The following is a 24,792-nucleotide window of genomic DNA, read 5'->3' as shown; positions in this document are numbered from 1 at the left end:
CATAGTTCCTGGCGCATTAACTGCTATTATTATTGGTTTTAATATTACTATTAGTGTTAGGATTAGTATTTCTGTTAATAGTGTTAATATTAATAGTAGTCTTAGTATTACCAAAAAAATCATTTTTGGTCCAGCCGAAATTGAATCCAAGCAGAGAGATTTTACTAAACCACATCAGGGTGATTCCTCTGGAGGCTCATGTTTCAGTTAAATATGGTACTTCTCACTGGTTCTTGTCGTCTTTTGCTTAGTCATCTCTTGGAGAAAACTGCAAAAATAAAGGAGGAGGAATACCTGGCTGGTACCAGGAAGAGTACTCTTTAGGTCTCTTGGATGGGCCCTATTGCCTACAATAGATAGCAGTCTGCTTTTCAGCCTTGTCTCCTGCCATGCTCCACCTCGCATCCCATTCTTAAACATCAGTTCACCAGAAGCAGACCTAAAATGGGTAGTAGTGTATATATGATTTCTGGAAGGCAGTTCCCAAGAAAGGCCCTTAAAGGAGTAAGGAAAGCTCCAAGGAGTTCTGCAAGAATGTAGACCCAGGGGCGGTCTAGCTTCAGACTGATGCTATCAGGTGCTTTGGAGGGTAATTTGCAGGGCATTTTGTTTCAGTTTGAGGGGTGGGATTTGGGGTTTCTAGTATAACTCCCAGACACATCTAAGTGAGGAGGCTTTAATCACGCAAGGACAATCTTACTGTGAAGTATGCAGATGTGGGCCTTAAATGCATAGAAGGGATTTCCGTGGATTTGGGCGGGGGCAATAGCATCTGCTACAATCTACTTCAAGACCTCCCTATTCCCTCAGAACATGATTCCCCTCTTATTACTTATCTCCTCTGCATATATTGTTGTCTTTGCTTAGAATTTCCCTTACCTCCTTCTGTTATCTTTCTAGATCCTATTGCAAACTTGAAAGCCTCAGACAGAGTTGGTGATGACCCATTTCTGCTCCCACAAAACTCAGTTTATGCTTACAGTCATTACCACTATGCATTGTGACTTACCTGCCCATATGTATACTCACTTAATAATTTATGGTCTTCTTAAGGTCAAGAACTGGTTCATATTCAGTTGGTATTCTTAGCATATATTACTGAAAGGAAAGATGTGGTGAGAGATATATAATACTTAAGAATCTGATGTCCTTTAAGATTGTGTCAAGCCAATGATGCGGTTGTTTTCTTTTGCTTAAACCTGAGTTCATAATGTTTCACGCAATGAAAGAGATTGCATCCAGCAGCCAAGATAACTTTGTAGCTTGAGCAAGTTATATCCATTTCATCCATTTGTTCAACTGTCACTCATAACTTTATTCAATGAATAGTTATTGAGCATATGTGCCAGGCACTTGGCTAAGGACTGGAGGTACAAGGATAAACAAGACCAAATGGCCCCAGTTCTCACAAAACCTTATAGTTCACTGTAAAAACTCAAAATATACACAATCATATAGCATGATAAAAGTTGTGATTTGGGGAGTATATAGGGAGTATGGGAACACCCACAAAACCTCAGATTTGCAGTTCATGAAAGCTTCCCAGAAAAGGTAATGTCAGAGTTGAGGCCAGAGGACCAATGTATGTTAAAATGAACAATTTTTACTAATAAAGCATTAATTGAGCATCAAGGTTGATTTTAGAGTCTAATTGAAGCCTCTATCAGTCTTCAAAATGGGTTATAATTTTATGAAGATAAGTAATTTATGTAAGTTCTTTGAGATACCACGTAAGTTTATTATCTGTGTCCTGATAGTTATTTCTGCAAACAATTCAGTGAGATGTCTGTTTTTTTTTTATTTTATTTTATTTATTTATTTTAAATATTTATTTTGCGGTACGCAGGCCTCTCACTGCTGTGGCCTCTCCCATTGCGGAGCACAGGCTCCGGATGCACAGGCTCAGTGGCCATGGCTCACGGACCCAGCCGCTCTGCGGCATGTGGGATCTTCCCGGACCAGGGCATGAACCCGTGTCCCCTGCATCGGCAGGCGGACTCTCAACCACTGCGCCACCAGGGAAGCCCGAGATGTCTATTTTTAATGAATGAAATCTTTCTCTAAACCAGCTGAATCCTACTGCGGGAATCTTTGAGGAGCTTCCGTAATCATTTTAACTTTGCAAAATTTTACTTTTGGTGCTCTTGGGTCTTTATGTTTTAGAACACAAGCACTTCCTGACTGTTATGAGTGACATGAATATGGCTTTACATATGTTAAATTTTAAAAAGCTTAAAAGAATTCCTCAAAAAACTAAAAATGGAATTACCATATGATCGAGTAATTCCACTTCTGGGTATCGATCCTAAAGAGTTGAAAGCATAGTTCCAAAGACATTTTTGTACGTGCATGTTCATAGCAGCATTATGTACAATAGCCAAGAGGTAGAAGCCATCAACTGCCCATCTACAGATGAATGAATAAGCAAAATGTGGTATATACATAAAATGGGATATTATTCAGCCTTAAAAAGAAGGAAAGCCTGTCACATGCTACAATATGGAGGAACCTTGAAGGCATTATGAAACAAGCCTGTCGTGAGAAGCAAATACTGTATGATTCCAGTGACATAAGGTATCTAGAATAGTCAAATTCATAGAAATAGAAAGTAGAATGGTGGTTGCCAGGGGCTGGAGAAGGGAAAAATGGGCAGTTGTTTAATGGGTATATAGAGTTTCAGTTTTGCAAGATGAAAAGATTCTGACGATTGGTTACACATCAATGTGAATATACTTAATATTACTGAACTGTACACTTAAAAATGGTTCAGATGGTAAATTTTATGTTATGCATATTTAACATTTTAAAAAAACTTTATATTTATTCCATAACCCTGAGGTATATATTTATATTTATATAAATATATATACTTATATTTATATAAATAGGTTTATAGGTTTATATTTATTCCATAACCCTGAGGTAAGAGTGGTGAGATAAAAGAGTTTAGAAGTAGTGGGGACTCAGCTCATGTAGTGGTGTTGGGAGGTGGCTTATGGCAGGATAAGGAAGCTGAAGGTTTGTCACGTGGGCAGTGGGAGCCACTGAAGGGTTTTGAAGAGAAGGACTCTGTCAGTTTGAGATCCAGAACGCCAGCTCCCTGGCATATCGTACAGGATGGATGGGAAAGGGGCAATCTCAGCAGCAGTCTAACCAGTCCAGAGGCTGTTGCTGTGGTCCAGCTGAGAGCTGAAAACCTGAACGTGGGCAGTGGTTAGTGGAGGTGGTGGGGGATGAGGATGGGGTAGACTCAAGAACTATTTAAGATATAAATTAGGCAGACTCAGTGATTTAGTAAATTGACAGATGGTAGGGGGTGGTGAAAGAGAGGATGGAGTCTCACTGACTCCTACTTATCTGGCTCGGGTGATTGCATAGATGGTAGTGCCTCCCTGAGAGAAAATTGAAGAGGGGGAGGAGATGTGGAGGGCAGATGGGCTGAAAGCCAGAGACACTAAAATGGGCATATGTATGACATTAGTCCACTTCCAGTGAACAATACATAACGGATCAAGAATGAATGTTAAACTGGATCCCTGTTTCTGAGGCAGATTACCTTCCCAAATTATTCATAGAGTGAGGAAAATGAAAGTATGGTATTTTGTAATTCACGGAAATGTTCTGACCTCCATGAAGGTTGTTGTGTGTTCTCCATGAAGTGTTTTATACCAAGCTGCTGATTCTGTTATCAGGCTTGGGCTTCATCGCCTTATGTGAGTAGAGGAGGGGATGATGAGAGTAGAAAGAGGATTCAGATTCAAATTATCTGGACAGCATCCCAGCTCTAAGGACCACTAGTTAGGGGGACCCTAGACAAGTCTCTTAACCTCTCTAAATGTTAGTTTTCTCATAAGTAAAATGGAGCATCATAGATAAGAGGAATTGCAGTGAAAGAAATAGATGAGCATCTTTGCAAACTTCAGTCAAGATATTTTTAGCTGAAATTTTTGTTTTGAAACTAATATTAAGCTTGGAACATTGTAGAAAGCCTCCCTGGAAAATACAAGTAATGATAATCAACTTCTGAGTAAGAATGGACATCAGATTGAATTGCCAACCCTGGGTGGTTCTTCTTGTTACTGTCAGTTTATGAGTCAGACAGAGAACCGATGTCCAAGAAGTCATATTTTTCACCTAAAAATGAAAGAAACATAGGCATGATTTTGTTAAGAAGATGTGTTGTTAGTAACCTGATGTGATAAAAATAACTGTTGGTGATGATAATAAATGGGTAGTGGGATGAGGTTAGACATCACAGGTAAGCCCGAGGTAGTGTTATGACAGTGTTTGGACCATTGCCCCTAATATCCCTGTGCCATTCAAAGGGAACAAAGACAAAGCAAGGCAAACTAACATTTTATTAACTGGGTTGGGGGTAGGATATAGAGTATTCCCTTTTTTCTTTCCCAAGTAGACCAGTAGCCTTGAAATAATGAGACTCTAATGGGACAGGTCTGAAGGAAAAGGGGTGAGAAGCAAAGAGAGACAGAAAAGAGGGAAACCCAGGCCAACGCTGAAGATGGAGGTTGGCCCATGGCCATGTCTACTCTCCCACTGACCATGCCTTGTCCTGACCCTTTTCCTTCTCTGCCAGCTTCCTTAGGTCTGCTTGGAAGACTCAAAGCACGGCCTTTGCCAGAGGATGCTCTTACTATTATAGGCATATAGAAGGAAGATGACAAAGAGGAAAAGGGACCAAGAGAGAAGGAACTATTATCTCTTTCCCCTCAGGGAATCATATCAATATAATATAGGCAGACCCTTTGCCTTGATTTTTAAGTCCTTTAAAAGAAAACTCCATCTTTGGAAATTGTGATCTTTTGTCCTGGAGTCCAACTAACCCAAATCAACACTCCTCTTCCTTGGATATGAAAGTAAGAAAGGATTGTCTTCCTTTAAAGCCAATACAAAAAATTCAGGTGGCAAAAATTTTCCCTTATTTCCTAGAGAACTTAAGGCTTAGACATAATCTGAATCAAAATTAGGTTTCCTGAATGATTGTATCAGAATTCTGTCTTCTCGCTCAGTACTTTTTCTTTTCCATCCTTGACCTAGAATTTTTAGCACATATTTAGCTACTCTGGTCATTTGGAGGGTTACCTCCTCACCTACTTAGGTAAATAGTCTCAGTCTTATTTGTTATCACCCTTCTGTATTTTATAAACAGAGATAGTGCATTAGCAGGCAAAAACAAGCATTGGTTGGTATTGATGATTGGTTCAGGATTGCTTCCACTTGACTTGGTTAATGGTGACCACCAAAAGAGACTGCAGCAAAGCCTGTTTGGTGATGTCGGCAATAGGTACACACTGTGTCCCGTAAATGAAATGAGAATGTGACGTTCAGAACTGTACCCTTTGCAAACGCTAATGCTTTTCTCTTTCTTGTCTTTTTTTCCTAGAAGTATCGCTATCAAGATGAGGACACCCCACATGATCATTCCTTACCTCGACTGACCCACGAAGTGAGAGGCCCTGAACTTGTGCATGTATCGGAAAAGAACCTGTCTCAAATAGAAAATGTCCATGGATACGTCTTGCAGTCACACATCTCTCCTCTGAAGGTCAGTTCTTTTGCTCTTAGAGCTGGCAGCAGTGACTGGTTTGCATTGCTAAGGGAGATGTTTGCTGGCCTTAAGTGAGGCTCTTTTAAAACGCTACAGTGAGACATGGTTGCCAAAGGGTCTTTCTGTGGTTTGGAGGCTTACTGGGAATTCCTGACACAGGGAAGTTCTTACAGTTATTTGTTGAAGTATCTGGCAAATCCTTTTAGTTGTTGAGAATGGGCTAAGGAAAGAGCAAACAGTGAAAAACTAAAAGGGAAAATAAGCTGACCATGCATTTACAAAGTCCAGGAGGACATCAAGTTTTGTTCAGATCTCTCTCTCCATCTTATTCTTGGCTCCAGATAAAACAAAGGAAGTAAATATAACACGATGACACCTAGTAATTGCCTTACCATGTAGACTAAAAAGGAAAATGCGTGAGTTCGTTCATCAACAGCTCTATTTTATATTTCTTTCTATGTGGTGTCATACTTTTCCAACGTTTTCTACTTTTTTTCTTTAATTTAAAACAATTTCTTGATAAATGCTATTTTGACAAGAGGGACAATGAAATGAGAGTAAGGATTTTCTGTGTTCCTTGGGTGCAGTTTACTCTGTCTTTTGCTTTGCTGATGCTATGGATTTTGTGTCTTGGATAAAAGCTTATAAATGTTGATTAAAGGCAAAAAAGGAAAAATGGAACTAGAGTCAGTGATGTAATAGAAGACAATTGAAATGTAGAACAAAACAAAACAAAAAACTACCAAATAACCCCTTGATATTGCTAAAAAATTTTTTCTTTTATTTTGTTAGCTACAACATTCACTTCACTAGCACTTTCATATAGCTGTGTTGCAATAAAAAATGTAGCCATGAAGGGTGACCTGATGCCTTCTGGGACCTTATTATACCTTCCAGAACATCAAAGAAAGGCTAAATTATGTTTAATATAGCTCCAAAAGTTGGTATAGTTTAATACCCTGGCATCCTAAAACCGCATTATCAAGTAAACTAGTGCTAGTTACCACAAATTAGTTAGAATATTAGGCTAATTGTCAAATGCCAGTAAATATTTTGTAATATGTAAAAATATGTAAATATTTTGCCTCTGGAATCCATTGTTCAGTTCTTCCCAGAGTCTCTTTGGAAATCATTGACTGATGGATGGAAATAGGTATTTTTAGCCAGGAGAAGAGTAGATTAAAGGTTGGAGAACAGGAATTTACCTTCTTATACTTAGGGCTGTCATGTAGGAAACTCCATATTGGTGGGCAGAAGCAGAACCACTGTGCATAATTAACAGGAATGTATATTTCGGATCATTATAAGACCACAACTTCTGACAGTTAGAACTACCCCCAAAAAGTACTACTTTGCGAAGCAGGAATTCCCTGTCCCTAGAAATCAGGCTTGCATGATGACCTGGCAGTGGTATGGTGGAAAGGACTCCTTTTTCAGCAGGAGAGCACACAAAATTATCTCTTAAGTTCCAGTCTAACTCTAGGAATCAATGATTCTATCCTGTGGTCAGATGAATACCTTCCTGCTTTAAGGACCTTTCATCTTTGCAAACAATTGCTCATCCTTAATCTGTGCTGACCAGTGTACACTGAGAAAGGGCAGAGCTGGGAGACTGGACTGCACAGAGTATATTTACACTTCAGATGTTTTTCTTTCTAACCGGATGAAAGAATCCCTGTAAGAACCTCCACGAAGCCTCCCTTCCTTTTTGGCCTCCCAACTTGTCTTGCCCCGCTTCCTACCACTTCCTTTTTTAATCAGCTCTAGAGCATAGCTCCCAATGGCTTTAAGCTGAGAAGGACAATGGAGACTAGTCTAAAGCTAGCCTGGCAACAGTAAAAAACATGAACAAAATAATAAAAGCACTATCAGATCTTCATGTTGTATATTAAATTTTTAGCATATACTTGATAATATAATTATCTGAACATCTACAGTTTGGTGATTATACCATGTGTTATGCTACTCCGTGCCTCATTTGGAAAATGTCTATTAGAGTTGAAGGAAATTTTGCTTTTTCTGAAGATCGTATCTCAAATATAAAGGGACCTTTCCTATCTCTCCTTTATCCCTTGATTCTAGGAATCTGAGAGTTAAGTGTCTTCCGTTGATGGCTTTTCCTTAGCTTAGGTTTTCTGTTTCTGTTGCTCCCTTCTATCTTATTTCTTACTATGTTCTTTAAAAAAATTTTGGGTTTTTATGTTTTTACTATAGTGATGTCTTTTATCAAAGGTTTCCCACATCTGCTTTAAAAGTAGCCACCTGTGAATAGTAAATCTCTGATATGAAACATCAAGGTTAGAATAGGCTTTCCTTCCTTTTTGGAATCACCAGCTCAGTGGTGTGACCCCCCCCCCCCACACCAGTGTATTGTGAAGAGAATGGAAAGGTGACCTCATCCAGGACTTCTGCACCCAGGCTGTGAGGTAGCTATTTTGGAGCCGGGACTTTTCCCTCATGACCCTCTAGAGGTGTTGTTTGTGCTGAACAAGATACACTCTTAGATCGTCTTAATGGAGAGACTGTGTACCTTTCTTCTACCAGCAACAATAATAGAGATAAATGTGCACAATTTTTCCAGAAAAGAAAACACCCCAATGTGTTGAGTTTGCCAATTTCGTGGTGTAAACACACCCATCATTGCTGATTTCAGGCTACCAACCTGAAGTTACTGAATAGATTTGCAAAGATGGGCACATGAGGCTCTCATGAGATAGGACGAGTTGGCCCAGCACAGCACTGCACTATCAGGCTCAAGCACATGTATTTTTATAGCAACAGGACACATTTCCTAATCAAGTTGTTAAGAAGTTATTATATTATCACAGTTCAAGTGTTTGGCAAACCTGCCATGATTAAAATCTAATGTGTTATTTTCTCATAAAGGAAGCCTATTAAAGTTATAGAAATGCTAAGAGGGTACAAATTCTCCATTAGACCTGGCATATTTTCAACGTTGTTGCTTCTTTGATCTGTCTGGTGCTCTTGGGTCAAGCATTAAAAGGGGGAAGAGTGAGGAGGCAGAACACACAATCATATAGCGCTCCCTGAATCCTACTTAGAAGACAATGGGGTTCTCTAGTATTAATTAGGAACTTACATGTGGCATGCCTGAACAGAGTATGAGATTGCTGGAGAACAGTTTAAATGTCACATTCAGCGGGCTCTGAACCATTAGCTGAGTAATCTCATTGTTGCAGGTTTGACAGTCATTTCTTCCATCACCGCATAGCACCTGAAACCTCAGTTCTAAGATTCATCTGCCTTTGGAGGACAACGGCTGCCTGGCTGATAGATGGGCTTGCTTAGCCTGTTTTCATTAGAGTGGCTTGGCCAGTGTGAAGTATGGGGTTGGAAGGAGAAATGCAATTTAGCGGTTTATTTTCCTTGCCTCCAGATGGGGATGCTTTCTCTTCAGATGCTACCTTAGAATCTTCCACAAAAGAAATTGGCCTGTAATAAAGGCCAGTTTAGATCAATTCAGTAAGTATTAATTGACTCTCTACTAGGCGTATCATGATAGGTGGTGGGGAAACAAAGGGCAGTAAAACATTATTTTAAATATGCACATCATTTGCAAATATTTTCTCCCATTCTGAGGGTTGTCTTTTCCTCTTATTTATGGTTTCCTTTGCTGTGCAGAAGCCTTTAAGTTTCATTAGGTCCCATTTGTTTGTTTTTGTTTTTATTTCCATTGCTCTAGGAGGTGGGTCAAAAGCGATCTTGCTGTGATTTATGTCATAGAGTGTTCTGCCTATGTTTTCCTCTAAGAGTTTGATAGTGTCTGGCCTTACATTTAGGTCTTTAATCCATTTTGAGTTTATTTTTGTGTATGGTGTCAGGGAGTATTCTAATTTCATTCTTTTACATGTAGCTGTCCAGTTTCCCCAGCACCACTTATTGAAGAGGCTGTCTTTTCTCCACTGTATATTCTTGCCTCCTTTCTCAAAAATAAGGTGACCATATGTGTGTGGGTTTATCTCTGGGCTTTCTATCCCGTTCCATTGATCTATATTTCTGTGTTTGTGCCAGTACCATACTGTCTTGATTACTGTAGCTTTGTAGTATAGTCTGAAGTCCAGGAGCCTGATTCCTCCAGCTCTCTTTTTCTTTCTCAAGATTACTTTGGCTATTTGGGGTCTTCTGTGTTTCCATACAAATTGTGAAATTTTTTGTTCTAGTTCTGTGAAAAAATGCTATTGATAGTTTGATAGGGATTGCATTGAATCTGTAGATGGCTTTGGGTAGTATAGCCATTTTCACAATGTTGATTCTTCCAATCCAAGAACATGGTATATGTCTTCATCTGTTTGTATCATCTTTAATTTCTTTCATCAGTGTCTTATAGTTTTCTGCATACAGGTCTTTTGTCCCCTTAGGTAGGTTTATTCCTAGGTATTGTGCAAAGGAAGCAACTGACAAAGGATTTATCTCCAAAATTTACAAGCAGCTCATGCAGCTCAATATCAAAAAAAAAAAAAAAAAACAACCCAATCCAAAAATGGGCAGAAGACCTAAATAGACATTTCTCCAAAGAAGATATACAAATTGCTAACAAACACATAAAAGGATGCTCAACATCACTAATCTTTAGAGAAATACAAATCAAAACTACAATGAGCTATCACCTCACACCAGTCAGAATGGCCATCATCAAAAATCTACAAACAATAAATGCTGGAGAGGGTGTCGAGAAAAGGGAACCCTCTTGCAGTGTTGGTGGGAATGTAAATTGATACAGCCACTATGGAGAACAGTATGGAGGTTCCTCAAAAAGCTAAAAGTAGAACTACCATACGACCCAACCATCCCACTACTGGGCATAAACCCTGAGAAAACCATAATTCAAAAAGAGTCATGTACCAAAATGTTCATTGCAGCTCTATTTACAATAGCCAGGACATGGAAGCAACCTAAGTGTCCATCAACAGATGAATGGATAAAGAAGATGTGGCACATATATACAATGGACTATTACTCAGCCATAAAAAGAAACAAAATTGAGTTATTTGTAGTGAGGTGGATGGACCTAGAGACTGTCATACAGAGTGAAGTAAGTCATAAAGAGAAAAACAAATACTGTATGCTAACATTTATATAAGGAATCTAAAAAAAAAATAGCTCTGAAGAACCTAGGATCAGGACAGGAATAAAGATACAGGCATAGAGAATGGACTTATGGACATGGGGAGGGGGAACTGTAAGCTGGGATGAAGTGAAAGAGTGGCATGGACATATATACTGTACCAAAAGTAAAATAGATAGCTGGTGGGAAGCAGCCACATAGCACAGGGAGATCAGCTCAGTGCTTTGTGAACCCCTAGAGGGGTGGGATGCGGAGGGAGGGAGGGAGACACAAGAGGGAGGTGATGTGAGGATATATGTATATATAGCTGATTCACTTTGTTGTAAAGCAGAAACTAACACACCATTGTAAAAAAAAATATACTCCAATAAAGGTGTTATAAATAAATAAATATGCACATCACTGTCCTAGGGAACCTCAGTTCTAATTATGTATGACTTATCTTCACTCTGCAGTAGGATTTCAAATTTCTGAATCTTAGGTATTGTGAGACCCCAAGCATCTAGCAGAGTACTCTTTACAGAGTATCTGTTAACTCTCTATCTCAGGTTCTTCATCTGTAAAATGAAGGTACCAATAATATTTATCTCGTAGGATTTTATACTAATTGAATGAAATAATACATGTAAACTGTTTAGTAAGTGTCTGGCACATGGTAAGTACAAGCAAATGTCGCTTTTGATCTTGTTATTATCATCAACCTGCTACAATGACAAATACTTCAAAATCATTTATTTTATTTATGTCATTTGACCTCTATGAGATATTATACCTGATGTTAAAATTAAATAGTTCCCTTCAACCACAGAACTAGTGAATAGGAATGCCAATATTTGTGTCTCGGGTCTTTCTGGATACAAAATCTGTATTCATTATCACTCCTGTGTTATATTACCTTCCTCTAAATGGTTCTACTATTTTTAAAGAGATCTTAATGTCAAATTTTCCTTCCTTGGCTCCAGGTGTGTAAAATTTGAAGGTCATTTTTTTTCATATAACCTTATTCTTAAAAGTTAAGCAAATATAAAATGTAAGCAAATGTGTAAGACATTTAGTTTCCTAAATGAGAACCATGAAGTGTGGTGACAGATGGGAGCATGATGAGGAAATAGAAGGAAAATAGGTTCTATCTTTAAAATATTTCAATTCACCAGGTAGTAAACTCCCAAGGATTGTGTTGCTTTCCCATGACAAAAAGTAGTTATTTGGGAGCTAGCTCCCTTTTGAAGAATCCCTTGAGATTGTAAGAATTTGTTTCTCATCAAGGGAGACATACTTTGTTTTGAGCAATTGGAGCGTTTTCCGTATTGAGATACAGTCCTCACACTAGGTGAAGAGAACCCAGGTAAGTCCACACCACAACCCTCATGCTTCTCCTTCCCAGGACCTGGCAAGATCTATTTCTGTCATTTTTATTTGGTTATTCGTCTCTTAAAATGTTCATTCCAAGTGTGTTTAATTTTATAAACTATCTTATAATTTTCAGAAATGAGCAATGTAGAAGTTACACGTTCTAACATTGATCAATAAATGAATAAAGCTACTCTCTATGCTCTGTTTCACATTAACATGATATTTGTTAGACCACAAATCCAACCAGTTGTTTTGATTCTACTTTTATTCATAACCATTAGTTTTGTTTTAATAAATTTACTGTCAGTATATCATCATTATACGAACGCCCTCAAGGTCAGGGTGTATGTTGGTTTTACTCATTATTATATTCTCAGTCCTCCAACACATACTTTGCTAAATTAGTTATTTGTAAATGGCATATGAACAGTTATGAATAATTGCCTTCTGGGGGATTAGTGATATTGATATTAAAATAAGCAAGAAATTAAGGCACAGACTTCTTGTTTTTCTCTATCTGTTGTCCCCTACTCACTGATACAGAATTTCATCAATTTTAAACCTGATATTTCCTCATGTATTACATATCTGAAATCTGGATGTGTCCTAAAATCAATGACATCTTGCAATTAAAATTGGCAGCATCTCCTAGAGTGCATAAAAAATGGTATGTCTTACAGTCAAAGTCAGCAATGATTATTTACAAGGAAGATTAAAGGGTTTTTTTCATAGATTGGTGTGAATTGCTTTAATCAGATAAATATGATTTTCTATCTTCTAATTCTCATTGAGACCAGAATAAACAGTTCTGGGAAGATTTACCAAAAAGTGAGAATATAAGAAGTTAGGATAGACTCTTATTCCCTTGAACAACTGGGCATTTGTTGAATATATATGGAAAAACAATGGAGAATCTGGAGGCAGTGCAAGCTTGGGGAAATTATAGGGGGCGATTTCTCACAAATGAGGAAGCTAATATACAGAACTGCAGGCAGGAAAAATAACGTGTACTTTGTTGCACAACTATTTTCTTAACAGGGTTGCCAGAGCCTGCCTTATAGGAAAGTATGTTTTAGCCAACAGTACAATGAATCTTTCTTCGTGAAGTCTTTCCTATTAACTCTTGACCGACTCCACTTGGTTATAACGTCCTATGACACATGGAGTTTGCATAGTTAGCTTTTTTATATGCACCTTATTCTATCAACCTAAATAATTTTGTGGAACTAGGTATTGTCCTTTCCTTTAGATATTCCATTTATCTTGCTCCTAATAAATGCGTAAGCTCCTGTGAACTGGACCACATCTTATTTTTGTTTTGTTTTATTTTTTTCTTTCTCCCTCATTGACGTCTACAGTGAAACTAAACCAGGGTTTCCCAAAGTGCGTCTGGTGGGATTTTGTCAGCATTATAAAGAAAATAAAGAGATGAATGCTGAAAACATTTGAGAGGTTAAGTCCATTAACTAATTGAATGATTTCTCGGGCTCTAATATGATAATATGAAATATAAACCTCTAAGATGGGGATGTGGTTAACACACAGTATTTTCCAAACGTGTTTGGTCACGAGACCTTTTTTCCCAAATAAAATTGTTTTTTGTTTGGACACATAGACTTCTGAAAATACTATAACAGACACATATATGATGACGATTACAACCAATAGAAAAGTTTAACATAAAAATGTATTCTGGCCTTGGAAGCAGCCTCAGTCAGATTGAGTACCTGGTCCTCTACTTACTGGCTGTGTGAACTTGCTTATGTTTTTTTAACCTCCTTCAGCCTCAGTTTTTTTATTTGTAAAATAATGGCATTCACTCATATGTTTCTATAAAGTCTGAGCTCTGTAAAAAGAGCTCAGTGTTTGACACATAAGAAATACACAAAAATGGCAACTATCCTTATTGCTATTGATGTTTTGATATTAGTATGTATTAGTATTATTTTAATTTTCTAAACTAGAAACATTTATGGATTTTTAAATTTTAATCTCTCCTTTGTTTTCAAATGTCTTAGTGCTCTCATCTTCCTCTCTTTATCCACAGCTATTATCCCTGTTCAGGTTTTCATTACTTTCAGGCAAAAAGTAGTGTGGTTATTGTAAAACCTCATGGACTTTGGAGCCAAAAAAATAAATGTTTGAATCCTGACTCTGTACTTTCTGGCTGGGTAACCTCAGGAAAATCATCTAGCATTTCTGAGATGCAGTTAAGTTTAATATGAACAGAACCTCTTATGTGTATTGATTGATTCATTTATTTATCAGTTCATTCATTTGTACAGTAAAATCTCTTCGACCTTCTCCTGTATGCTGGGCTCTATGTTATTCCCTGAAGATACAAAGAGGAATATGCCTTCAAGTTGCTTACAAGCAATAGTTAGATTCACAAACTTGGAGATGTATACATTATAACATGTCATGTTATGTGCAATAAAGAAAGTAGCAAAGAAGAGGAAAATGCTCCCAAGACCTAGAGAAATGGTTTAATTTTCTCTGAGCTGGAGATCTAGGGACAGGCATGGTCAGAGTAAGCATTATAGAGGAGCTTATTTTGACTTGAAGGAAGTTGGAGATAAAGCAGAAAGGTAAAGTTTGTCCTAGACTCCAGCAGTTGTCTATCAGTATGGAAGAACTCTAGAAATGGCAGGTTATTTTTATTTATAATTGAGTAGGGCAGAGGGATGGAATATAAGGATTAAGAAGGGGTACAGAAGTGGGTCCAAAGCATGCCATCAAGCAAGGGAGATAGATGGGAACAGGTAATGAAGGGCCTTATGTAGAGATTGGACTTCACCTTGTAGGTAATGAGGAATGACTACGCAATTTAAAAAGAGGAGAGACCTAGTCAGATTTGCAAATTAGACCATTAGTCATGTCATGTAGCAGAGTGGAAGAAAAACAAGAAAAGGGTGTATCACAATCAAGGACGTCAGGCAAAATGCAACAGGTGGACAAGCTCTGAGATACAGCAGAGACATTGGGGATGGAGGATGGAATAAACTAGAAAGATTATTGAGGAAAAGATATCATCAGGAACTTGAGAACTATTAAGTATAGAAGATAGAGGAGAGAGAAATAGAGGTTAATCCACACATTTTTTATTTGACCAGTTGTGTAGAGGAGGTATCGTGAAATGTAGTCAAGACTGCTAAAGGAAGAATAGATTTAAGGATGGGGTGAAAAGATTCTGAGGTTAGATCTGGATAACTGAGTTTGAGATATTGATGTTGCACTCAGGTAGAAGGGTTTAACAGGCAGTTTGAAATAAAGATCTGGGAATTTAGAGAGATCTGATCCAGAAATGGAGACTTGGGCATCTTCTGTGTAGTTGAAGCAGTGTGGATGGGATTGCTCAGGAAAGGAAGAGGAGGCTGCTGGGGACTGAAACACAGGGAACAGTACCACCATGTTGGGGGTTTTATGGCCAGAGAGGACCACTGAGGAGACCATGAAGCAGTGAGTAATTTACTACAATGTTAGTAGTAGTAGTAGTAGTAATCCCCTTAGTAGTCTAATGTTTCTATTTTTTAAACTGTTATACATTTCTAGTAAAAGAGGATCATATCTTATACATTAAAAACATGTGGCACCTCTGTAGTGCCTAGAATTGAGTTGACCAAACACTAGATGACTTTTTTAAAAATTTAATTAATTAATTATTTTTTTTGGACTGTGTTGGGTCTTCGTTGCTGCACACAGGCTTTTCTCTCTAGTTGCAGTGACTGGGAGCTACTCTTCATTGCGGTGCATGGGCTTCTCATTGTGGTGGCTTCTCTTGTTGCAGAGCACGGGATCTCGGCACACAGCTTCAGCAGTTGCAGCACGGGGGTCAGTAATTGCGTCACATGGGCCCTAGAGCACACGGGCTTCAGTAGCTGTGGTGCACAGGCTCAGTAGTTGTGGCTCACGGGCCCTAGAGCACAGGCTCAGTAGTTGTGGCACACGGGCTTAGTTGCTCCATGGCGTGTGGGATCTTCCCGGACCAGAGGTCGAACCCACGTCCCCTGCATTGGCAGGCGGATTCTCAACCACTGAGTCACCAGGGAAGTCCCTACGTGCCTTGTTACTTGATCACAAATTTTAGGAAGGAGGGAAGGAGGGAGGGAGGGATGGAAGAAAGAAAGAAGGAAGGAAGGGAAGAAGGAAAGAAGGAAAGAAAGAAAGGAAGGAAAAAAGAGGCAGAGGGTGAGAGGGAGAGAGGGGAAAAGGAAGGAAGAAGGAAAGAAAAAACCTTATGAGATATATTTGACTCCAATAGTCATGGGATCTTGACCATCAACTGAAAAAATGTATTATTTTTTTCCTTTCTAGCCATAGTGCCTTTAGTAATATTACTAATGAGAAAACTAAGCTGATTTTGCTAGTTTAGAAAAAAAGTAATTTTCAAAAATGTAACCTTCATTCATTTCAGTCTCTCACCACTAGATGGTAGAAGCAGCTGACCTGATGGTTCAGGAAGCATCTGGTCTTGCGGGGGGGGGGGGGGGGGGAGGGACAGATTTGTGAGGCTAAATTGAGAAGCTCTTAGTTAATAAAAACCTAAGAAGGGTTTGGCAGAGATTTGCATATTTGTGAATAATGCATTTTGTTCCAGCCCCAGACCTTGGTGAGAGGAAAGTGGTTGAGTGAAATATGGCCTTGACAGACATACTGAATCCAGGCACAAAAGCTCCTGGTCAAAATTAAGCAAATGAAACAATTCTTGCTTCAATTATCATTAATTGGAAAGGGTACCAACAGCATACCTCAAATAATCCTGGATATTTAAGCCAGAAGTTGGAAAAAGGGAAGAAGAAAATGGTGGGCATAGGACCTACCACAGCACCTCACAATTCAAGAATGCTCTCTAGAACTAGCCCACCATGGGTTAATGGGTGCCCACCATGGCTCTGGAAAGATAAGTCAGCGGAATGATATCCAAATCTCCTATTTCTCTCAGCTGTGTAATAAATATAACAACAATAATAATGAATTTTCTCTAAGAAATATTAGATTGTTATGTATATTAAAGGCATAAGTTTTTTTAAAAAATGAAGAGTGTTTAGAACAATCCTAACTGTCATTAATGATTATTTGTAGATTTAAGATATTCCTAAAGAGTTAACCCAAGACTCAACACAGTTCTTCTCAAGACTAGGATTACTGCCAAGGCTTTCTATAAGAATTAGAAATAATATACATAAGGCTCATAAAGGCTGCCCATCAGTAGTTCCCCCATTACCAAAAATCGGAGTCGTAACCTTTTAGCAAGCATGTTTTCAATTCTTTTTTATTAGCAAAGGTATATAGAAATTATTTCAGATCTCACACATTCATTCATAAATAAGTGTTGACATTGATTGGGCTTTAGAATTCTTAACTCTTTCCCAGATAATCCAGAAAAGCAATAGCTTACAGGGGAAAGCAGATGGATTTTAGAATCGGACCTACTTATATTCAAATTCTGGCTTTTTTGCTTTCTAGCTGTGCTCTTCAGCAAATCTGTTGACTTTCCCCTATTATAAATAATAACTCACAGGGTTATTGGAAGAATTACTTAAGATAATACATGGGAAGTCTTTAGGATTAGGCACCTAGTAGGTGCTCAGTAAATAGTAATTATTTATAAAGTAGAAAATGTATGTGTATGCAACAGCAAATCCGAATTTAAAATTAATCAGCTCTGTGAACTCTCAGTAGACATGGGCTCTTGTTATATTTTCACACTTGCTGTCCTTAAGAGAATGGTTTTACACTATGGAATACCCCATCTCAGCTAAGCAAAGTTGGATTATCCAAAATTGTTGTCTTTCATATGAAAGTGAATGTCTCTTTGGCTAGTTCCAATAAAGTATAGCAAGTAAGTTGGGAACACAGCCAGGTTTTGAGTGATCCAAACAAGACTGTGCTGAAGCATAAGGAAATGTACTCTGCTTTGTGCCTGGTTTTGGAGGATGTTAGAACACGTGTACAATCTCTCAAGGTAGCTACTTGGAGGGAAGCATTGATTTAGATATGTAATTTTGTATTACTTTAAAATGTATTAGTTAAAAAATTTAAAAGCATTACTTCATAGTAACAAGTGGATATCCAGTAAATGTTGGGTAATAGAGATATTTAACACACTTATTAAATTCACACATTAACCATTTAAGTCTAGAGAATATTATTAACCCATAAAGATGGAAATAGTTTTTGTTCTACGTCTAGCAGTGTATTTATTATCATACTCCACTAATTCTAAATACAGATCAAATCCCACTGCTTTAAACTCAAAGGGATGACTCTAGCACGATTTTGTATGGTGTAATTTTTTCTTTTTTTTTTTTTTTTTTCTTTTTTTTTGCGGTACACGGGCCTCTCACTGTTGTGGCCTCTCCCGCTGCGGAGCACAGGCTCCGGACGCGCAGGCTCAGCGGCCACGGCTCACGGGCCCAGCCACTCCGCGGCATGTGGGATCTTCCCGGACCGGGGCACGAACCCGTGTCCCCTGCATCGGCAGGCGGACTCTCAACCACTGCACCACCAGGGAAGCCCTGTATGGTGTAATTTTGTTGTTGAAATCAAGTGTATGTTACCTGGGGTTTTCTTTAACAAGGAGATTTTGGTTATATCAGTAGTTTGTATTTGTTCATTTACGTTTGTTCAACAAAATTACTAGGTTCCTTTGGTGGGGGCTGGCAGGGGAGTACTATGAGGCAGCTGCTAAGGTCTAAACTTCAACCTCATGAATTTTTCTTTCTTTGTATTCATATTCACTCACCAAGTTTTCTGTCTAGAGTTTGTTTTAGGAGAAATAATAACAATATAAAATGTAGGGGTTTTTTTTGTTTTTTTGTGGTACGCGGGCCTCTCACTGTTGTGGCCTCTCCCCTTGCGGAGCACAGGCTCCAGACGCGCAGGCTCAGCGGCCATGGCTCACGGGCCCAGCCGCTCCACGGCATGTGGGATCTTCCCAGACCGGGGCACGAACCCGTGTCCCCTGCATCGGCAGGCGGACTCTCAACCACTGCGCCACCAGGGAAGCCCTAAAATGTAGTATTTATTGAATTCCTAATATATGCTGGCATTATTCCAAATGCTTTACATGCATTAGGTTATTCCATTTAACCACTCTGTAAGGTAGGTTTTCTTATGATTCCCACTTTATGGACAAGGAAAATGAGTGCTAAGAAGTTAGAAAAACTTTTCTACGGTTACACATTGAGTCCTTGATAGATGTGGGGTATGAGTTCAGCTAGTCTGACGTCAGACCCCTCACTCTTAGTCACACTGCTGAATTATTCACCAGCAAATGTGAACCATACAGTTTTAAAACTGAAGGGGATGGTAGAAATCATCAAGTTCAGGGTTTTCAAACTGCAACTGACCCATTAGCAGATGTGAAATCAATTTACTTGATAATTTTAGAATAGAATAAAAGAACAGAATAGAAAATATGAGAGTACATCACAAGTAGAAACGTTTGCTTCAGTTAAGTGCGGGTGTATACTGACTCACAATGTAAAGTATATTTCTTTCTGTAATCAAGGTCAAGAAAGTCAGGAAGCCACTGATCTGGTCCAACTTTCCCATAGTACAGAAGGAAGGTAGGTGGGGAAGAAAACCTTAGGCCCAGAGAACTGAAATACTTTCCTAAAAACATATTGTCAGAAATGGCGGAGCTTGAACTCCAACACTTTATCGTATTGACCACTGCTGTTTTCTCCGTCAGTGTCGGTTGTGGCTGCCATTACTACCAACTGAGACACTTAAACAAGTAGTTCTGAAACTAGGTGTGTTTCAGCCCAGCCCCATCCCACTTCACCAATCCTGGAATCTGTATTTTATTTCCTCTCCAGGTGACTTTGTTACTAACATTGGGAACTGCTGTCTTGAACTCCATGATGCCACAGTGTTTATTGAATGACTGCCATGTGTATTACCAGGGCTTTACTAAACACCATGGGAGACAATAAAAGAAATAAGAGATAGAGCCTTTCTCTATGAAAAACTTAAATATATTAAGGAAATCAAGATGTGCACAAATCGTTTAGTGAACAGAACTAACCTTACTAAGTTACGAATGGCGTTCCGGGAGGCAATTTTCAAATTCCTCTATAGGCATGGACAAAAGAAGCCTCATGAGGTTTATTTGAGAGAACGTTCTATGAGAAAATATGGTAGAGAACATTGAATTGATTTTCCCCAACTCTCAGAGGAATTGCCAGAGTCAAGTGAGTGAATTTAACCCCAAAGCAGCACTCCCAGGATGTCTTCCCCCAGGCCAACTGACTCAGCAAAATCACTCTGAAGGCAGATGATTTGTTCCTTATGTAATGGCAGAACACTGAGTGTGTTTGAGCTTGTGGCCGATTTGGAGTCACAGGTAAGTGCATTTAAAATGCACTCTAGAGGCTCTTGTTGGGGCCCCTCTGCCCATAGCACCAGGCAGGACAGCCTACCCCACCCCCACCCGATGGGCCATTAAACCACAGGGCACACGTGGAAGTCATTTCAGAGCTCAGTTTGAAATTCTAGTGATTGAACCTCAGATCGGGTGCTCTGGAGATGTTCCAGTTTTATCTTTTCATGTTATATGTGAGGAAATTTAATAAGTTGTTTTATTGGTGGTTTATTTTCTCAGGGAACAGTAAGACATTTATATAACCAGCTTTTACTTATAAACAAGCAATATAAAACTTAAATATAGAATTTCTTGGGGCTTCCCTGGTGGCGCAGTGGTTAAGAATCCGCCTGCCAATGCAGGGGACACGGGTTCGAGCCCTGGTCCGGGAAGATCCCACATGCCGCGGAGCAACTGAGTCCGTGAGCCACAACTACTGAAGCCCGCGCGCCTAGAGCCTGTGCTCCGCAACAAGAGAAGCCACCCCATTGAGAAGCCCGCGCACCACAACTAGAGAAAGCCCACACGTAGCAACGAAGACCCAACGCAGCCAAAAATAAATAAATAAATTCATTTTTAAAAAAACCAAAACTTAAATATAGAATTTCAAAAACAGGCTTCATTTCTCTATTATGAACAATTAAAGCAGAGCTGCCACTAGACATTCAACATATTTATATGAGTCAGAAAAGGGAGTTCCTACTTAGACGACATGATACCCTGATATAACTTAGAGAATGTGCTGCATGGACCTAGGCAATAAATTCCCTAAAGAGCCAGATGACCTGGTGTTCAATAGTAAGACCATAGAACTATGGAGCTTAGAACTGAGTGGGAACATGTGAAATAACAGTCTAACTCCATTATTTTACACATAAAGAAACTAAGAGTCAGATAGGTTATGAGATTTTCCCCAGGCAGACACACACTTAATGCTAAAGCCGAGACAGGAATCTGGGTCCCAGATTCCCAGATTCCCAGGCCAGAGTTTATTCCTCTATTTCTCAAGAAAAGCAGAGAATCAGGTGTGTCCTACTTAGCAGATCACAGAGGTTTACTTATTCCAATTTCCAGGAAATGTTGCTGGAAATTGTTATCACTAACTTTTTGTTTGTTGATGCCAATTTTCAGCTTTCTCAAAGGGCCAAACTGATGTTGTTGAAAATGGACAAAAACCTCTCTCATCCTCAATCTCTCCAGTGAAATTGCATGTATCAGTTTGATTCAATAAGAATAACATCTGCCTCATCATTAGTTACCTCTGATATGGCTTCGAATATTTGTGTAACCACTGATGAAATAGCTCTTTAAAAACAAATTTTAAAGAATCCATATATAAAAGACCAGTCTACACAGTGGTGATGTTATTGTTTTCTTTTAGCAGGTGCTTTACCAGAGTTGCTGGGTCATGTGGGCTTGGTGTCATTTGGGAAATCACTGAACCTCTCTGAACCCTAGTTTCTACATTTGTATACCGAAGATAATAATAAACACATTTGGGGCAGTTACTGAGATTAAGAATGCTGTCATTGGCCAGCTTGAATTTTATTACATGTGCTCAAAGCTCCGCACCCTAACTCCCTGCCAGATTCCTGTGGCTACCTCCACCTTCCCTTCCTGTTTCTCTAGTCTCTATTTTCCTTTCCCTTCTCTTCTCATTTCTACTTCTTTAGAATGATCAATGGAGAACAAATCAGCAACACATGATAAAGAAAAAGAAGCTTGAGTGGTTCAGCATAAGTCAGTTCAAAGAGTTGTCTATATATGGGGCTCTCAAAAAAGTCAGTGTGATTTTTGGCTACACTATTGCAATTGTTATATCAAGAACAAAGAGGCAATAATTCTGCACTGTTCCAGAGTGGAGCAATAGGGTCTGAGAAGCACATTTCAGGGAGAATGGCAGCAAATTGGAGTGCTTCCAGGGAGGGGCAAATAGGCTGGTGAGGGGATTAAAACCATGTCAAATGGAAACATCAAAGGCATGAATGATGTGGTCCCTGGAGAAGAAACTCAGCTTAGAGGACATGGTCATTCGTGGCTTCAAATTGTTTATAACAAGCAACTATTGTATATAATCTCTCTAGATACTGTGACCTCTAGCGTAAACAATGAGAAGACAGAGTCTATGTGAGCTATTTTTTTTCAGTAGAGCTGTCCAAAGATATAATGGGCTGCCTCATAAGATAGTGAGCTTCCTGTCACTGAAGGTATTCAAACAGAGGCTAGAAAATCCTCAATAAAATATTATGGAGATGATTCACGTATGAGATACGATGTTGAACAACAGTGTTTTTAACCGTTTTGAAGTCATGAGCCCCTTTGAGAAATTGATAAAAACTATGAGTCCCTTTCTCACTAAAAAAAACCCAATAATATATACCCACAAAATTTGGGGGTAAAATTTCAGGGATGATTACTTAGAGGGTGGATCACTTAAAGCCCATCTATGTAATCCCTAAGGACCACAGCCTCAAAGTTAAGAATTTCTGGGTGGAAGGGATTTCAAGCTCCCTTCCATCTCTGAGAATTTATGACTGTCATTTCTCTGCCTCGCAAGGAATGCTTGTTCTTCTCAAGAAGAAATCTTTTGTAAGTGTCAGAAAAAATAGGAGGAGGCGGCCTCTTTTTGATCTGGTCTGTCAGTGAGGCACCCCTGATTCCACAGCAGCTCTCAGCAACAGGGATCAACAGGTTCCCCCAGACAAGGAGGAGGACTGAGGGTCCATTTGATTGAGGAGAGTGCTCGAAATGCAGGACTTCTGCTTATGATCCCATTCCGATTAGTATTTTTGATGTACAGTCCGAAGGCAATTTTCTATGTTCGTTAGTTAGTATCACAAGCTTTTCCCAGTTATGCAAGCCTAGAGCTATAATATCTTGCCTCTCTGAATTTGAGTTTTAACTGTCATAAGATTGTTTTCTTTATGCTTAATGGAAGTTGCATCCTAGCAAAGAACTGATTTTAAATTACCCCATCACCTTGCTAAAAAGATAATGCCTTTTCTATACGATTCAGGCACAGAGGATTTCCGTTACGTGGCTAGACTCTTTATGGAAATGTCAGTCATGAAATGTGCACTGGATATTTATTTTTTCATCAGGGTCACAGAAGTGCACTTGAATTGGATTCTTCCTTTTCTCTATACCATTAAGATATTGATGGGTTCAGAGTTGCTGGGCTTGAAATTTTAAGAATAGCTAGCTCATAACATTTCACTTTCTGCTTTAGGGCAGGGTGAGTTGCTTATAAATCAGGCTGCAAATGTGATGAATTGGATGTCTCCAACTCAATTAGCTTAATGTAGGTAGGAGGATTTCCAGGTTTTGCAGCCTCTGTTTTACTAATCCTCTGAGCCGACTGTTACGTAAAATGTGGCTGTGTATTAATGCCTGAGCCTCAGAGAAACATGGTTGGTATTTTTCATTTCAACATCTAATGTCATCCTGTATTTCATGGTTTTGATTTGGATCTGAAGCCACTGAGTGATGGTTCTTAACATGATATATTGTTGCAAGCCTTACCTTGTTACCTTTCTGCCTTCTGACCGAGTTAAGAAAGTAGCGTAACAGAATTGCTGCTGTCACTGAGTGATTTAATTGGTGTGTGTGTGGGGGGGGAATCTCAGCAATTTAAGGAAAACTGTAGAAGCTGGACCTGTTCCTCTGTCAAATAAATGATCAGATGAGATGGGCCCCAGCAAAGCAGGTGCTGACAGTTTCAAGAGCTTTCAACATACTCATCACACTTTGGTAATGAAATTTGTTGAAGGAATTGATTACAGAGTTTGTTTGCTTTTTGTTTTCTTAAGGAAACTATATTGAGGCCATGAATGTTTGTTTTAAAGAAAATATGTTAGATTTAAATCCATTTTATGCCTAGGAATATTATTTGCTATCTTCTCTATATTGCCTAGACGTTAGCATCCATGAGCTGAGGTATTATCCTCTGTATTTAATTCTCTTTCTGCCTCTTCTTTTTTAGCTCCCCACCCCACCCTGGCAGTTCCAGCTCTGTTCTAGCTCATTAATTGTTAAGGACAGAGACTTTGAAATGATACCCACATGGTTAGTCCAGGCTCTTCCATAACTCTCTGTGTGTGACCTTGAGCAAGTCATTGGTCTCTCTAGGTTTTGCTTTTTCATGTATTACATGATAATATTGTAACCACCTTATGGGGCTGAAGTGAGAATTCAGTGAAATTGAGCACTGTGCTGCTGTGTTCATGGTAAATTAAGGTTCAGGTTAGTTGTCAAACACTGAGTACTTACTCTGGGCTAGGCACCGTGATAAATACTATGCACTGGGTAAGATGATGATGGGACATAATCCATCTGCCTTGTATCTGTATATGATGTTTTACGGTTTACAGGGTGTTCTCACGTGTCTCCGTTCAGTAGTACAACAACCCAGTGAAATAG

The 24,792-nt window shown here is 39.0% G+C and overlaps 1 protein-coding gene across 1 annotated transcript in view; it reads left to right on the top strand.

The window, feature by feature from the left end:
• Nucleotides 1–21,814, top strand: part of LOC132526515 (disks large homolog 1-like) — a 1,013,093-nt gene extending 991,279 nt beyond the window's left edge. Inside the window, exons 5-6 of the mRNA XM_060160866.1 lie at nt 5,402–5,563; nt 21,755–21,814. Coding sequence (XP_060016849.1) covers nt 5,402–5,563; nt 21,755–21,814 — 222 coding nt within the window. The remainder of the gene's footprint in view (nt 1–5,401; nt 5,564–21,754) is intronic.
• Nucleotides 21,815–24,792: the final 2,978 nt, after the last annotated feature.

This window comes from Lagenorhynchus albirostris, chromosome 9, assembly GCF_949774975.1.
Source record: "Lagenorhynchus albirostris chromosome 9, mLagAlb1.1, whole genome shotgun sequence".
Classification (NCBI taxonomy): Eukaryota; Metazoa; Chordata; class Mammalia; order Artiodactyla; family Delphinidae; genus Lagenorhynchus; species Lagenorhynchus albirostris.
Note: the sequence above shows the minus strand (reverse complement) of the source record. Positions and strands in the feature narration are given on the sequence as shown.